Source organism: Salmo trutta, chromosome 6 (genome assembly GCF_901001165.1).
Source record: "Salmo trutta chromosome 6, fSalTru1.1, whole genome shotgun sequence".
NCBI classification, from domain to species: Eukaryota; Metazoa; Chordata; class Actinopteri; order Salmoniformes; family Salmonidae; genus Salmo; species Salmo trutta.
In genome coordinates, this window is record NC_042962.1 from 27,086,474 (window position 1) to 27,103,885 (window position 17,412).

General features: G+C 44.0%; 1 protein-coding gene across 4 annotated transcripts; it reads left to right on the forward strand.

The window, feature by feature from the left end:
- Nucleotides 1-514: 514 nt before the first annotated feature.
- On the forward strand, nt 515-10,953 carry LOC115195772 (treacle protein). 4 transcript variants are annotated; one of them, XM_029756005.1, is made up of 13 exons: nt 515-620; nt 1,351-5,491; nt 5,610-6,284; nt 6,315-6,359; nt 6,593-6,727; nt 7,014-7,101; nt 7,425-7,494; nt 7,589-7,697; nt 7,998-8,129; nt 8,362-8,451; nt 8,770-8,913; nt 9,647-9,831; nt 10,129-10,953. In XM_029756005.1, the coding sequence occupies exons 2-13, from the start codon at nt 1,352-1,354 to the stop codon at nt 10,295-10,297; spliced, it is 5,982 nt and encodes a 1,993-aa protein (XP_029611865.1). In that variant the 5' UTR covers nt 515-620; nt 1,351; the 3' UTR covers nt 10,298-10,953. The 4 variants fall into 4 exon arrangements, with proteins under 4 accessions (XP_029611865.1, XP_029611866.1, XP_029611863.1 ...); XM_029756006.1 differs by having other exon boundaries at nt 516-620; nt 1,351-2,249; nt 2,412-5,491; nt 5,610-6,359; XM_029756003.1 differs by having other exon boundaries at nt 516-620; nt 5,610-6,359.
- The last annotated feature ends 6,459 nt before the right edge of the window (nt 10,954-17,412 follow it).

Genomic DNA, 17,412 nt, shown 5'->3' on the forward strand with positions numbered 1-17,412 from the left:
TTGTCAGTGGGCAAACGTACAAAATCAGCAGGGGATCAAATACTTTTTTCCCTCACTGTATATATGTGTGTATATATACGTGTATATATGTATATGTATATATGTGTGTATATATACGTGTATATATGTATATGTATATATGTGTGTATATATATATATGTGTGTGTATATATACGTGTGTGTATATATATATATATATATATATATATATGTGTGTGTGTGTGTCCATATTGTTTACTTGTGGATATATCGTATGTTTCAAGAGAAAATAGCCTAATTAAAGAAAAAAGCATCTAATCAACAATGGCATTATTTTCATTGAACTCTGTAACTCTCCCAACTATTGACTTCTTTCACAACTGCCACCAAACGTACCCAAAAAGGCCATTAGATGTAATCTTGTAACATTTCCGCAAAAACCCTTAAAAGCTACCAAAATTCTGATAGTTTACTGGTAACCCTGTCACTAATTTAGGTATAACTGAGGTATAATAATTACGCTCTTAACACACCTTACCCCCGCCTCCTCAGTTCCGGCATTTTTGCTCCGGAAGTACACCAAATCTTTGGTTCACAGGAAAAGGAAAAAAACAGCTGTTGTTGGGAAACAAAACAGTAAAGTGAGTTTTAGTGACGAATGTGTTTATTTTAGAGTTTTATTATAGGACTACGTATCATAACAAATGACGAGACGTGATTTAGTTAAGCATTTTTGTTCCTTGCAAATTATAGCTAGCTAACATTATTAGCTAGCTTGGTACGACACTAGGCTGTAGCCAATTCTCAAGTGCCAACGTTATCGACTGAAAAGCAGTGGTTTGCTTGCAATCTATTCATTATCAACTAACTGGCGTGCTAATCTTTACCTGCATAGTGAATGGACGTGAGTTTGATCATTGGAGTATCTAGATAGGTGGCTAGATAGATAGCTAGGTAGCTAGCTTTCTTGTTATTGTTGCAGCTAACAACATTAGCTAGCTTGCTAGCTGTCTAGCCATCCACTTTGCTGTTGCGCCCATTACAGCAGGCTAGCTAGTTAGTTTTCGTGCTGTACTTAGCTAGGTTACATATTCCAAATACTAACTTTATAGGCTACAGTACAAGATTTGAGCAATAACCACATACCACGCTTCGAGTAAGTGCTTAATTTGATAAATATCTCTGTCATTGGCTGCTTACTCTGATAGTTATGATATGACACTGACACAGAAGCACATACAGTTTACCAATACTCCATGTAGCGTGGTTATTACAGTCTCAATGGTATTGACTGTGTTATACTTTTTCAATAATAACAATGACAACAAACACCTATTGCCATTCATATATTGCATCACCTTTTCTTCATAGAATGCCTGCCCCTAAAAGACAACAGACTTCTCAGGATCCTCAAACTAAGAGAAGAAAGTTGGATCAGAATGAAGTGGCCATGCCGTCTAACAAAATGACACCAGCCTCTGCAACGTCAAGCAAGCCCCATAGAGAAGGACCTTCACAGAGAAGGAATAAGAAAAAGCCCCCAGCACAACGAAAAGACAGAAATAAACCATTAAAGTCCGGCCGTCATTCCTCCAAGACAAGATCAGCCCAAAAGGCCACCACAAGGACCAAGTCCAATCCCCTTGTCAAGAATGCCAAGCTGCCGAAAGCCACAAGTACCTCATCAAATAATCCCAACTCCAAAGGAACCCTAAAAAGACCAGCCAAGATCTCAAAAACAGCTTCCACCGAGTCAGACGAGGAGCTTATCAGAACTCGCAAACCCGATTGCATCAGAAAATACTCTAATGGGGATAGAGGTAAGCGTAAAGGGGCACAGACTAACCCAAGTGAAGCAGCCTTACCCTCAGACCCTGTGCAAATGGATCACAATTATGGTATACCCCCTGCATCTCGTGGTAGTCATTCTGAATGTGAGCAAAGTAAAACGAAGGGAGTCACAGAGTCCACCAGAAGCCCAAAGAGCCAGAGAGATGTAAAGATGGCAACTCAAGCATCTTCCGTGAATGCTTCAGATCCCGTACCTGGACAACCTGAGCAGGTGAACCAGAGCAGTGAGACACAGGAGATGCAGGGAGATTCTGTGACTACTACTACAGATGAAGTTAATGAGAGTGTAGAGACCAAGCCTGACACACAAATAATGTCTCCTGCTATATTAGCATCCTCTGAGAAAGCATCAGACCCCATCCCTGAGCAGTTGAACCAGAGCAGGAAGATGCAGGGAGATTCTGTCACTACTCCTACAGATGAAGTTAATGAGAGTGTAGAGACCAAGCCTGACACACAAATAATGTCTCCCTCCGCTATAGTAGCATCCTCTGAGAGAGCTTCAGACCCCATCCTAGAGCAGTTGAACCAGAGCAGTGAGACAAAGGAGATGCAGGGAGATTCTGTGACTACTCCTACAGATGAAGTTAATGAGAGTGTAGAGACCAAGCCTGACACACAAATAATGTCTCCTCCTGCTATAGTAGCATCCTCTGAGAGAGCTTTAGACCCCATCCCTGAGCAGTTGAACCAGAGCAGTAAGATGGAGGGAGATTCTGTGACTACTCCTACAGATGAAGTAAATGAGAGTGTAGAGACCAAGCCTGAAACACAAATAATGTCTCCTCCCGCTATAGTAGCATCCTCTGAGAGAGCTTCAGACCCCATCCCTGAGCAGTTGAACCAGAGCAGTAAGATGGAGGGAGATTCTGTGACTACTCCAGATGAAGTTAATGAGAGTGTAGAGACCAAGCCGGACACACAAATAATGTCTCCTCACGCTATAGTAGCATCCTCTGAGAGAGCTTCAGACCCCATCCCTGAGCAGTTGAACCAGAGCAGTACGATGGAGGGAGATTCTGTGACTACTCCTACAGATGAAGTTAATGAGAGTGTAGAGACCAAGCCGGACACACAAATAATGTCTCCCTCCGCTATAGTAGCATCCTCTGAGAGAGCTTCAGACCCCATCCCTGAGCAGTTGAACCAGAGCAGTGAGACGCAGGGTGTTCAGGAAGGTTCTGTGACCACCCCTACAGTTCAAGTTAATGAGAGTGTAGAGAGCAAGCTTGATGCATGTATCAAGTGTGCAGACCCTGTATCTGAACAGATCACCAAGACGCAGGAGATGCAGGAAAATGCGACTACCACCCCTACAGGTCTTGTTAATGAACGTCTAGAGACTAAGGTCAATGCGAAAATACTCTCTCCTCCAGCTAAAGGCCTAGTAGCATATAGCAGCAGTAGTGATTCCGAAAGTGAAAGTGAGGAAAATGAAAGGAAGGCAGTCGAAGAGTCAAGAGATGTGACGATGGAAACTCAAGTGTCTTCAGAGAAGATCTCAGACCCTGTACATGAACAGGTGAAGCAGAGCAGTACGATCCAGCAGATACAGGAAGATTCCATGACCAGCTCTACATATGAAGTTTGTGAAGGTCCCATGACCACCCCTAGTGAGAGTGTAGACACCAAGCTTGATACAAATATAAAGTCTCCTCCATCTATAGAAGCGTTTTCAGAGGACGCTTCAGACCCTGACCCTCAACAGGTTAATCAGATATGCACCGAAATAGAGGATATGCAGAAAAATTCCATGACCACCTCTCCAGATGAAGTAGTTGAACATTTAGATACCAAGCTTGATGCAAAAATAGATATCCCTCCACCTCTAGAAGCATCCTTTGAGGAGACCCATACAGTTGAAGTCAGTGAGAGTGCAGGGACCACGCTTCATGCAAATATAAAGTGTCCACATCCTGCAACTGTACATGTGATGCAGAGCACTGAGATGCAGAAAGATTCTGCGCCCACCCCTGCAGATCAAGTTAGTGAGAGTTTAGACACCAAGCTTGATATCGAAGTAAAATCTCCTCCACCTGTGGAAGTAGCCTCAGAAGAGACTTCAGACAATGTCTCAGAACAGGTGAAGCAGAGCACTGAGAGACAGGAGGTCCAGGACGATTCCATGACCATCCCTACAGATAAACTTAGGGAAAGTTTAGAGACAATGTCGGGTGCTAAGATAAAGTCTCCACCCCTAGAAGCACTTTTCAGTGCTCTGAAGGAGTCCAGTCTTTGCAGACACCCCCTGTCTGATACAATGCGCTCAAATGTCAAAGAGTTTCTGGAAGTAGAGGATTCTTTAGAAATCATGAAAAAAGACTGTGACTTTGGTGTGACAGAGAGTATTGAGTGTACCTTAGACCTGGAGACCCCGATTATTGTTGAGGATATGGAGATCGGTCACTGTGTCGTGGAGGTGGTGGGAGAGAATGGGGAAGATGTGGATATGGATAGTGATCTGGAAATCATAGACAACTCTAAGGAGGTGCCAGAGAAGACAGTCCAGCTAACCAAAGGGTCTGAAGATGAGTGCCGTCTGGATAACAGTGAAGCTGGCACTGAAAAGAAAGGCACAAGTTCCTCTAACCAAGACAGCACTAATAGTGGCAAGAAGGAAGTTGCTAAAAAGACACAGGGTAGCCCGGAAAAACCTAAGAAACAGCAGATGAACCCTCAGGCCCGGACTAAAGCCAGACTAGCAGCGCTAGCTGAGCAAAAGGCAGCCGCCTCCAAAAAAGCGAGCAGGCAGCTCAACCTCCTTGCCTTATGTGAGGAAATAGCGGACGATATCGCCACGGACACCATGCTATTAAAGACGGAGGAAGAGGAGGAGCAGGTTGTAACGGTTGAGGCTGAACCCAGCAAGGAGCCAGAAGGCCCACAGCCTTTCACACAGGTTGAGACTGTCCCTATCCCTCCAACTCCTGCCGGGCCCAAGGAGCCCTCTACCCCAGTAGTACCCGCTGCTGCAGTTTCTGCTCCAGCCAAGCCCCCAGCTCCAGAGCCACCACAGAGGCGCTTCTTCATCAGCCAAGTGACGGTGCCCCTCAAAATCCACGAGAAGAAGAAGCTTACCAGGTTCCAGAGGCTGCGGCAGGTGGAGCTGCAGCGGGAGAAGAATATGTCCTGGACCATGGTGAAGAAGCTCAAGTCCGATCAGGCCAATCAGAAGATGTTTCCGGAGACAGAGGCTAAACCTGCCCCCCCATTACTGTCCACTCCAGCAGTAGCAGCACCCATCCCAGTGACCACAACCCCCCCACCCCCCTCAGCCAGTCCAGCAGCACCCACAGTAGCTGCACCCTGTCCTACCCCAGCCGCAGCCAGCCCAGCAGTAACCCCTAAGCTTGAGCCCCCCAAAGTTGAGCCCCCCAAAGTGACCCCAAGTAAGGGACCCACACTTAGAAAGAGGACGCTTCCAGCAGTACCCCCGCCGATGCCCAACGGGCTGAAAGCTCAGAAGGCCAAGCCTGTGGCGGAGTATAAGCCTTACAAAGCCAGGCCCAAGTACTCCTTTGATGACTTTCAACTGGATGACGAGCCGAAACCCACAGTGCAGAAGGCAGTACTGCCGACCGTGCAGAGGGCAGCATTGAGACCTACATCTACCACCATTCCGAGGGCAGCAGTGACACTTACGACAGCGGCCAAACATGAGGTAGCTTTCTTGAACGATGATCTTAAATGACAAATTGCACGGATGAGTTTTTGTGTGGCAAAAACTGTATTGAAATTCATTCTAGAAAATGCATTCTAAGCCTGTTCTCCTTCCACAGGACTCAAAATCTACCGGCCAGAAGACGGCAGTGCCTACCGGCCAGAAGGCGGCAGTACCTACCTTGCAGAAGACGGCAGTAGCAGTACCTACCATGCAGAAGACAGCAGTACCTACCGGCCAGAAGACGGCAGTACCTACCGGCCAGAAGACGGCAGTACCTACCGGCCAGAAGACGGCAGTACCTACCGGCCAGAAGACGGCAGTACCTACCGGCCAGAAGACGGCAGTACCTACCGGCCAAAAGACGGCAGTACCTACCGGCCAGAAGACGGCAGTACCTACCGTGCAGAAGACGGCAGTACCTACCGGCCAGAAGACGGCAGTACCTACCTTGCAGAAGACGGCAGTACCTACCGTGCAGAAGACGGCAGTACCTACCGTGCAGAAGACGGCAGTACCTACCGTGCAGAAGACGGCAGTACCTACCGTGCAGAAGACGGCAGTACCTACCGTGCAGAAGACGGCAGTACCTACCGTGCAGAAGCCGGCAGTACCTACCGTGCAGAAGCCGGCAGTACCTACCTGCCAGAAGCCGGCAGTACCTTCCAGCCAGAAGCCGGCAGTACCCGCCGCGCAGAAGCCGGCAGTACCCGCCGCGCAGAAGCCGGCAGTACCTACTGCGCAAAAAATAGTTGTACCTACCACTCAGAAGACCACACCAACTGTGCAGAAGGCAGTTGTGACAAAACCAACAGTGCAGAAGGCAGTAGAGACACCAACCCCTATGCCCAGAAATGGCAAACATGAGGTAACATTCTTGGTTTTTATTCTCCTTGAAGTAACTTTCTTGGTTTTTATACTATTGAAAACGACTTATAATACAATGAGTGCATACATTTTTTTTTTTATATCCCTGTGGGATTTGAACCCACGACCTGCTAGAGCTTGGCGCTAGCAATGCTCTTACCCACATCCTTATAATTGATCTAAAAAATATTGTCTTGTGTGGTACAAGTGTCTTCATCTCCCCTCCTCCCACAGGACTCCAAACTCACTGTACAGAAGGCAGAAGTGCCTAAACCCACTGTACAAAAGGAAACAGTGGTACCTACACTTACCCCTCAAACTGAGGAGAAAGCAGAAGCATCACCTACGCCCAAAACTGCCAAAGATGAGGTAACATCCTTGGACCTGTTCTTTCTTTATTAAGATGTAAGAATGGTATTTTTGTTTATCAATTATATTGAAATCTATTCAATAACTGTACAGGAGCCGGTTTCCCGAAAGCATCTTAGGGATAAGTTCATCATATGAACTTAGCCTTAAAATGCTTTTCGGAAACTTAACCCTGGTAACTTCAGTGACACATTTAGAAGCAGTGTGGATTTCATACAGCTGTTTTCATGCCTGACATAGTTTTGGGGATGCAATTTGTCCCTCTTAACCTCTTGTCTTTCCATAGGATTCCATAGCACCAGTGTCTTCCCCTCCCTTTGAAGAGGCCCCACGAGATTCTGTTGACAAGGATCAGTGTGAAGAAAAGCCTGCTGGTACCCTCATGTCTGATAACATCCAACCAAATGAAATTTTGAACAGTGTTATAACTACGGCTGTCAGAGCGCTTTATCAATTTACCTGATTTTGGTAACTGTTACTTTGGACAAAATCAAGATGTCAATATCCTGGTAGTGCTTTTTGTAGAAAAGAATTCTGAAATTACAGCTCAATTTGAGAAAATTCTGAATTTGCGATTAATCACAGCAAATCCTGCAATTAACTCTATTACGTTTTTTTAAATAGTTTGACAGCCCTTAGTTATAACACATCCTCAGTGTAACATGCTTTGTTATAGAATCTGTCTCTTTCTTCTCAGTTGCTGAGATTAAACCGGCATCCCCAGAGGTCAAGACAGAGGGCACGACAACAACAGAGTCCTCTGACTCGTAAGAACTTGCACTCAAATTGCAATAAATGTTTTCCACACAAAAAAACTATTTTCCAGAGTTAATTCGAACAATTTCTGTGTTTCCGTGGTAGTGTGGTCGTGCAATCAGCAGATAATAGCAGTCCCCTCTCTGACGCATGTCTGCAGAAAGAGATAAAAAAACTAAAGGAGGCCGACAAAGATGAAAATCAAACCACCACTGTGAGTGTTTTGGTCTTTTGCCAAATACTGCCCACTGTATTACTGTACTTTGAATAGTTCTCTTTTGTAGAAGAGGGGTGTTATCCAAAGACTATATATGTTCCTACCATGGTCCAAGATCTGTTTGTGCTCTTGTCAACTCACTCGCTGTCATTGCCAAGCATTTGGCATGACAACGATTGACAAGGAGTTGATGGCACAAACAGATCTGGCACTCAGGCTAGTAAGTTCCTGTAATTGTATAGAATCTAGGTACCGTATTTATGTCAGAACTGATCCAGTCTGCGTGTCGTCTCCTAGGATGCAGGGCAGAAGCACTTTGGAGCGGTGACCTGCGGTGTGTGTGGGATGCTGTATTCCGCTGCCAACCCGGAGGATGAGTCCCAGCACCTGCACTTCCACAACCAGTTCATCAGTGCTGTCAGATATGTGGTGAGAACTAGCGGTCTCCCACAGCATGCATGCATGCATCCAAAATGGCACCTTACTCCCTATGAAGTACACTACAAGAGTATACTGTATATTGGGAACAGGGAGCCATTTGGGACGCGGGCCTTTGCGTGCCAGCTCTACCTAACGCGTCACCTCTGACTCAAACAGCATCTCTCACACACATCATGCATCTCTCATCCTATAAGCCACTGATTTGTCATGTCGTCCACAGGGGTGGAAGAAGGAGAGGATTCTGGGAGAGTACCCCGATGGCAAGATCATCCTTGTCCTTCCAGATGACCCCAAATATGCACTGAAGAAGGTGTGCTTCAGGCTCGAACTTTACACATTATCACATGGGAAAACCTTTACTGTAGTACAATCGCAAAATATAACAGCATTATTGATCTTAAATATACTTTGAAGCCCCTGATACATGTCACAATAGTTTATTTGTCCTTCAGTCAAGGGTTATATTCACTAGGCATCAAACGGAAGAAAACGTACCATAACGGGGAGGGATAAGAAACTCTGGGTTTCGTAGCGAAGCGCTGTCCTGTTGCAAAACGTTTTGATGCGATGCGCACGACTGACTACGACCCTGCGAGGATGTCTCACGGTCTGTTTGTTGTGCTGTCAGGTTGAGGAGATCAGAGAGATGGTGGACAACGACTTGGGCTTCCAGCAGCTGGAGACCAAGTGTCCCTCCCAGACCAAAACCTTCCTGTTCATCTCCAATGACAAGAAGGTGGCTGGGTGCCTAATCGCTGAGCACATTCAGGAGGTGAGCAAGACATCTGCGTGGGTTGGGGCTGTACTACTTCCTTCTCCCCCAGTACTTGTTGAGTGTCGTAGTATTCTCTATAGAGCTCAGTGGGAGCATTTCCCAAGCAGTCACAAGTATAGGGATATCACAGTAGACTGTCTGCTCAGTCTGAGTCAGTATAACACTAGTAATTAGTCAGTCCTATAATTAGGACTGCAGGCAGTTTGTTCCCAGTTTATTTCACCGCAGGTTCATGTCATTATAAAAGCCTTATTGTTTCCCAGGGAGCCCATGTAAGTGATCACGTAGTACTGGATGCAGTATCCATCATCTAGCTTGTATTGCAATAACGAAGCCAGGAGTATGTCATTGGCTAATTACTGTAGAAGCCGTTTTGTTGTCTGATTGTAGAAGTCTGGTACCGTGGCCATTGTGAGAGCAGGCTAATTGAATAATAGTCAAACGAGTGAATGAGTGGGTGTGTGGACTGATTTACCGCACAGAGGAGTGTGCTTATCTCTCCTTCTGCCCCATGGTGGAAACAGGGATGTCACCAGGCAGATTAAAAACTTGGCACAGCTGATACAGAGCGCTGTAAAATGGAAGGGGTGTGGGACCTCTGAGTGTGTTTCTGTCCGCGAATGTTGGGATGATCTGCCGTTACGGGAAGTGTGCACGTGCGTGGGAAGGGTTTTGAGATGGAGGCTTTATTGTAAGGATGTATTTGCTCTTGTTGTGCGTGTGTGTGCAGGGCTACAGGGTGATCGAGGAGGCGGTGCCCGAGGGCTCGGAGGGAGAGAAGGTGATGTTTGAGCGTCAGAGAGCCTGGTGCTGTTCCACTGACCCAGAGCCAGCCCTCTGTGGCATCAGCCGCATCTGGGTCTTCAGCATGATGAGACGGACGGGCATCGCCTCGCGCATGATCGAGTCTCTCAGGTCAGTCTTAACTAGCTGCAACACTTTTGTTTTGTGTGTGTGAAAATCTACAGAATTTCATTGTGTAGTGCAGAGCCTGTGGTTTAGGGGTATAACGCTCGCTCCTTCAGTCACCTATATACACTGCTCCCCACCAGAGACGGTTAAATCGCTGCGTCCACCTTTCCTGCTGTACTCCCACTTGCCTGTCTCCACCTCTGTTTCGGACTGTCCAAATAAGTGTCCAAAGTGTGCTTGTAAAATGTCAAAGAAATATATATTTAAATCTGTAGTTTCTTCTCGTATTGCCCTCCTCAGGAACAACTTCATTTACGGCTCCTACCTGAGCAAGGAGGAGATTGCCTTCTCTGACCCAACGCCCGACGGGAAGCTCTTCGCTACACACTACTGCGGCACCTCGCAGTTCCTGGTTTATAACTTTGTCAGTGGAACTCGTTCAGACCAACCAAGTCTTAGCGTGGTGTAAGCAATCTCATCAAGGTGGATTTTTTTTTTGCTGAGGCCCAGTGAGACTTGCCCTCACCAACTAACCAACCAATCTCTGGATCTTGTCGTGGGGACAGCCTGTCACAAGCACATTGTGGTTCTTTTAGACTGAAGAGTTAAGACTCAGACTGACTCTTCTGAAGGGGGACATCTTGGTTTTTAATCTCAGGTTGAAAACAACAACTTGTTGTTTGAAAAATATTTAAATTCTCCCTTTAATCCCTGCATAGTATTTTGAGACAAATAATATTTTTCTTTATGTTTTTTAAATAAGAAACAAGCGTTTTATTGGAAGTATTAAAGCGTTTACATGCATGAAACTTGACAGCAATAGAATACAAAGAGCATTTCACAATTCATAGTTTCCAAACATCGGAGAGAGACACTACATTTTACTCAAACGGTTCTAAAACAATGCTGTGGTCCTGTTCTAATAATGCATTTAATTCATTTTAGCCTCTTAAATCAGGTTGAAAGTTGCTGTACTAAGGTGAAGACGTATTCCTCTTGTGTAGGGGTTGTTCTTACACACATCATGTTCATCATCTCTTGACATTTCATGCAGTGATATTATGACCACAGAGGTTCCATTATGTGATGGGGTACATTACTAAACTCAGCAAGAAATGAAACGTCCTCTCACTGTCAACTGTGTTTATTTTCAGCCAATTTAACATGTGTAAATGTTTGTATGAACAAGATTCAACAACTGAGACATAAACTGAACAAGTTCCACAGACATGTGACTAACAGAAATTGAATAATGTGTCCCTGAACAAAGGGGGGGGGGGTCAAAATCAAAAGTAACAGTCAGTATCTGGTGTGGCCACCAGCTGCATTAAGTACTGCAGTGCATCTCCTCCTCATGGACTGCACCAGATTTGCCAGTTCTTGCTGTGAGATGTTACCCCACTCTTCCACCAAGGCACCTGCAAGTTCCCGGACATTTCTGGGGGGAATGGCCCTAGCCCTCACCTTATGATCCAACAGTTCCCAGACGTGCTCAATGGGATTGAGATCCAGGCTCTTCGGCGACTCGTCAGTGAAGAGCACTTTTTGCCAGTCCTGTCTGGTCCAGCGACGGTGGGTTTGTGCCCATAGGCGACGTTGTTGCCTGTGATGTATGGTGAGGACCTGCCTTACAACAGGCCTACAAGCCCTCAGTCCAGCCTCTCTCAGCCTATTGCGGACAGTCTGAGCACTGATGGAGGGATTGTGCGTTCCTGGTATAACTCGGGCAGTTGTTGTTGCCATCCTGTACCTGTCCCGCAGGTGTGATGTTCGGATGTACCAATCCTGTGCAGGTGTTGTTACTCGTGGTCTGCCACTGCGAGGACGATCAGCTGTCCGTCCTGTCTCCCTGTAGCGCTGTCTTAGGCGTCTCAGTTCGGACATTGCAATTTATTTCCCTGTACACATCTGCAGTCCTCATTCCTCCTTGCAGCATACCTAAGGCACGTTGGCGCAGATGAGCAGGGACCCTGGTCATCTTTCTTTTGGTGTTTTTCAGAGTCAGTAGAAAGGACACTAAAGAGGCCTAAGTTTTCATAACTGACCTTAATTGCCTACCCTCTGTAAGTTGTTAGTGTCCCGTTCCACAGGTGCATGTTCATTAATTGTTTATGGTTCATTGAACAAGCACGGGGAAACAAAGTTTAAACCCTTTACAATGAAGATCTGTGAAGTTATTTGGATTTTTCCGAATGATCTTTGAAAGACCGGGTCCTGAAAAAGGGACGTTTCTTTTTTTTTGCTGAGTTTACAAGAGTTCGCTCTCACACAATTTCTCATAATGTGTTTGTTTGATTCTGGTGAGTTCTTACTCACTATTTTCTTCACATGAAATTGTCGTTCTCACTCTTGCTGCCATGTGTCCTAAAAGGGAGATTCCCTTTTTGGATAGTTATCCCTAGGCGGTAGCATGGACGGACTAGCAGGCAAGGAAGCAGCTAATAACATTGGTTGGATTTCTAGATGGGGCATTTTGCTGTAGTGTTCCTATTCAAGGCTCTTTACCCAAGTTGCCTCAAATATATCTAACTGTACAAATGTTAAATTTGAGCCATGGTATAAGTGAATTGGCAAGGCAGTGAGCATTTGCTTGTTTCCTCTACTGTGTATGTTTGTGCCTGACTGATAGACTTGCGATACTGTAGACTTCCTCAAAAATTCTCGTTTAAGCTGCTCTCAACGGAGCATTTCTCCCCCCCCCCCCCCCCCCCCCCCCCGAATTCACATTTTTTTAATGATATATGATTTCTTCTGTCGGTAGAAAGTTTTATCAATGAGGTCATGCATTGTCCTAAATGCGAATAATAACTAAGAATTCAAAGTAAATCATGTGATATGAATAATATCAGCAATGCCATTGAAAGGGTTTAAAAGCTTCGTGTTATTTGGTTTTTTATTATTATTAATTTTATTATTAATAATATTACTACAGGAAGCCAAGGAACTGTTGCTCAGCCATCAGAAAGGGTTGTGATTCATACATTCTCTTATATCCATGTGATGTATTTATTCATCACATTGCCCTTCATGTTAAAACATTTTCTTTTAGAAAAATTGTCATGTGTAAGAAAACTAAATGGATTTATACAGAGCTGTCATGTAAATAGTTATTTAAAAATAAACATTTTGAAAAACTATCCTGCTATGGGTAAGTGGATTTTAAGTTGCAATGTCTCAGTTGAGTGTTTTGAACATGCATGTAGCAATCATAATATTATAGCTAACATTGACAAGGAAAGCTTCGTGGTTGCATGTCACATCTATTCTATACCCCCTTGGAATAGGTTGGGTGACGAAAGCTTCTTCCACCACCTAGTGGACACAATACATGTCAACAGATTTTGTCTGTTCTGTGCTACCAGTGGTGGCCAGTACAGACGAAGCCCAACATAACCAGGAAGTTTGACAAGATATTTCTGTGCCTCTCTTATCAATCATGGTGGCTCTGTTTGACAGACAGGTTTCTATCCATTTTGCTGGTGAATGTTCTAATTGAAGCCACAGTCCTTATTACCCCAATCAGCATGAGTGGGTGGGTGTTGTATTACTGTCAGTCCTATGTGTCAGAATAGTCAATCACACGTTTCCTTGTGAGTTTCATATCAGCTCTCTGAGACTGGCTGATACTAGAATGGGAAATAATTGATGCTACGACACCAGTCATAACTCAATGGACTCGACCCGGCAACCATCACGATTTAAGTCCCGAAATCCATCTGGCCACCATGTTCTCATTCTGTTTCTTTGTAGATGGATCGACGTAAACACTCTCCTGTTAGTGCATTCCACAGCTCTCCTGTCACAACACCGGGCCTGCTCGAAAGTTACTTCAGAGAAACAAAATAACCTTAGAACAACACGGACACTTCCTCAGGCGGAGGGCGTGAGAAAACACTGAGCTACGTTGATCCTCAGAGCTGCTCTGATACTGATCAGGAAAAATTGTGGAAATGACTGAACATTTATAACAAAAAATAACAGGCCGGCCCGAAGTTTTCAGTAAATCTGAAAAGATCAAAACCAGGAGGTTAATCTCTATTACAGTGTAATACATTACTGCTTCCAAATGCTATATAGAGGAAATATAGTTAATATAATTATTTTCACAAATGCAGCGTCTACTTACTGGTTAGCCACTAAACGTGACCACACACATAATCAGTATATTCACCCAAATTGTGCATCTACAGTAGATGAGCCCTTTACAGATGAATCTTGTACACTTGTCAACCTGTGGCTACATTAAACACAGAGAATAGACAAACATGTTGGACAAAAACAGGTATAGCTTTTGTTTTTATTTACAAATTACAGAAATTCAGTAAAGAAACACTCAATAGAATAAATCACAGCTGCCAGAAATGTACATGTATGATAGAAGTAGTATAATAAAAGTTTGTTATTGCAAGTTGTGCTTATTGCTATCGTTTATAAATGCAAATCTAGAGATGTATGCTTTCTGAATTCATTCTATACTTTATGAATTCACTCTCATGTAATGATGCAAGAGAAATGCATTTACACAAATAAATGAACTGTACAGCTAATACACTATACAACGTTAAGTACCAGGGGGTTACTGACAGACGATACGTTTCTAGAGCTTGTGATCAAGCACCGTTTTGACCACACTGCACAGGCATGACCATGAACCTTGAAGGGGGGTCGTTCCACCAATTAGGTACCTTTTGAGTAGTGTAACTTGGTGAAACAAAACAAACATTTTGTTTCACCTAATTTAAAAATTCTGTCTTAAAGAGCACATGTTCAACTTAATAAAAAATGTTTTCCCATCTCAAGAGGTTTAAACCCTGTTACACATCACCATAACAGGGTTGACGGCTTCATCTTAAATCATCCATAAATCCCCTTGTGACAGGAGGAGGCAATTGAATGCTAGCTTCCCAATTGTTTTATTTATTGTTAAAACATTTATAGCCTGTCTATCTATGGGTAACAGCGTTGATGTGTTATGCTAGACCTGCTCAGTTTTCCACCGCAAATTGCTCAAAATAGTAGAACCAGCTCGCCTGCTTTTACACGGTTTGACTATTAGATGTTCAGTGTTTTGTTGTTGTTTTTTGAATTAAAAAAATATATAAAATTTAAAAAAGGAATTGTTTACCATATTGAGTTGAGTTCACGTTATAGGGCTCACCTTAAGAGGGACGGTTGTTTTTTTTTTATCTTAAAATGAATCGCTAATCACATGAAATAAATTATCTTTTCATATAACAAAATCTGATTTATTGAATTTTCTATGTGGTCTATATTAAAGGGAACTTTATTTAATATAGCAGACTTTTAAATTCTATATTTGTGCACAGTTCATACTTAAAATATCAAAGGGACGCAGAAGGCACTGATTTTGTGGTACGACCCAGAGGCATGTTAGGTTCTGAGTAAAGGGGATTGCCATTGCGTGACATCAGTGAGGACCTGATCTAAAGCGTTTTAAACAAGAATACAGTAATGCATAGGATGCTCATTCTTAGGACAGCCCACCTACCTAGTGCTAATGGAGGGTGGAAAATACACAGTTCACAGAAAATACACAGTACACAGGAAATACACAGTCAAGGTGTTATTGTAAATATATGTACAGATGCCATATTTACAGAATATATTAAAAGGTATTAAAAGTTGAACATGGCATAACAGATTGTTGAGTAAAATGTTTTTTGAAAATTGTACAATTCACATGATATAAAAAAAACTAGTGAAATAAGTTTCATCCGTTAGTGTTGTCTATTCCACCGAAGTTATTGTAAAATGTATATTTTCTTAACAATCCATTACAATGTGTTACGATATCATGCTGTATAAGCCATCATAGTGGCAACGTTAATGTTCAGGCACAAAGTATTCATTAATAACTTCATCCCACAGGACACACTGAGTCTTATCCATCTTAAAGAAAAATATGACATCTCCTTGTACCTTGAATGCCCTCAGTAATAAGCTGACTTTTGCAGAGAGCCCATATTTAAGTGTCACAGTCAAAGGATGGGGCAGTGCTGGCCACAGGAGAAGTAGAGAATCTCTAGTGCATCTGGCTCCTGTGGAATTTTCTTGACATCTGTCTGACCTTTGCCAGACTGACCTTTGCCAGGCTGGACCAGCACAACCTTTCCACCTCCCGGGCCTTCTATCAGAGGGTGCACTTTATTATCTGGCATCTTGAAGTCAGCAGGGGAAAAAGCTGGCAGTGTTCCATTCTTCTCAGCCCACAACTTGGGTTCCTCTGCATTGTCTTTACTGTCCTTCGAGATGTCACCCATGGCACTGCCCTTGCTGACAGAACTTAGGTCATCCTGGTACGGGTCTGAGTCACAGCCATGAGGCAGGTTGAAATAGGTGCACTTTGCCACTAAAGGCTTCACAGTCTTCACCATGTCCTCCCGATCGTTGTGGCCGAAAAGGGAGTAAGGAACATCTTCTTTTGTATCTTTGCACTCATCTTCAGTTAACACAGATGTGTTCTTGTTTATATTAATAGGCTCTGAGACAGACTTTCTGATCACGCACTCTCTAAGGAGCCACCTGTTTTCGTCTATCGGGACACAGTCTCCAGGCCCGACCTGTGTATTGAAGGCGAGACAACGCGTTGGCTCACTGTATGTGTCAAAAGAGCTTGTGGCATTGAAGTATGATAAGTCCAACATTACTTTGGTCCGTGCATTATGGAATGGGGAAAGGCTGATCTTACCAGGAAATTCTCTGGACTTTGGTCTTGGGACAGATATTGGCTGACTTTCACTGGCAAGGACTTTTTCATTTGTATCTTTCTTCCCATAAAGCCTTTCAATAGTTCTCCTGACAAAGCCTTTTGTGATGGATTTCTTCACGGAATCCTCCTCACCACTGGACATCTCAGTTGACGTCAGTGATCGATGACTACCATCAGAAGTCTCTGGTCTGTTGTCAGACAGATCTGAGCTGTTTGGCCTGGTTAGTTTTGTTTGTCCATACTGAATGTCCACAAGGCTTTTTGCCATAAACATTTCCTTTATTTTCTTGACCCTATTTCCCTCAGGCTCTCTAGTTATACAGCCATCATAGCTAAATGCTAGCGAGGAGGATTGTGGAGCTGGGGGGGGCGTGACTACAGTTTCTGATGTATTTATAGGCCACGTTGTCCTTTTACAAGTGTGCACAGAAGCTTTGTCTTGCTCTTTGACATCCTCAACAACATAATTGGTTGTTTGCGTCTCAGATGCTTCCTCCACAAGCTCGGCTTGTTCATTAGATAGATGGGATACGTTTGTTAAATCATCGCCATCTGAGAAAGCGGGAACCTTTATGTGGGCAAACGGTTTGATGCCCGTTGTCTCTGTAGTAATGCTTTTCCTTTGCTCTACATCAGCAATCTTCTTATCCAATAGTTTTACTCGCTCTGCTACAGATGGCAATGGTTCCTCAAAACGGTTGGTTGTTTTTGCCTCTGTCGTTTCGTATTTCGTATCCTCCTCAAACGGCTGTATCTCTACGAAGCTTTCCTCGTACTCTGCATAACTCTCATCCTCTGTATATGGCTCATCCTTTACGCCAACATGTTCTGCCTCAGAGCTAAGCAGCTTCTCT

Coding starts and splice junctions, on each gene's coding strand:
- LOC115195772 (XM_029756003.1), top strand. CDS start 1,352: ATGCCTGCCCCTAAAAGACAACAGACTTCTCAGGATCCTCAAACTAAG. Junction 5,492..5,609: donor CGACAGCGGCCAAACATGAG/GTAGCTTTCTTG, acceptor CTCCTTCCACAG/GACTCAAAATCTACCGGCCA. Junction 9,832..10,128: donor CGCATGATCGAGTCTCTCAG/GTCAGTCTTAAC, acceptor TGCCCTCCTCAG/GAACAACTTCATTTACGGCT.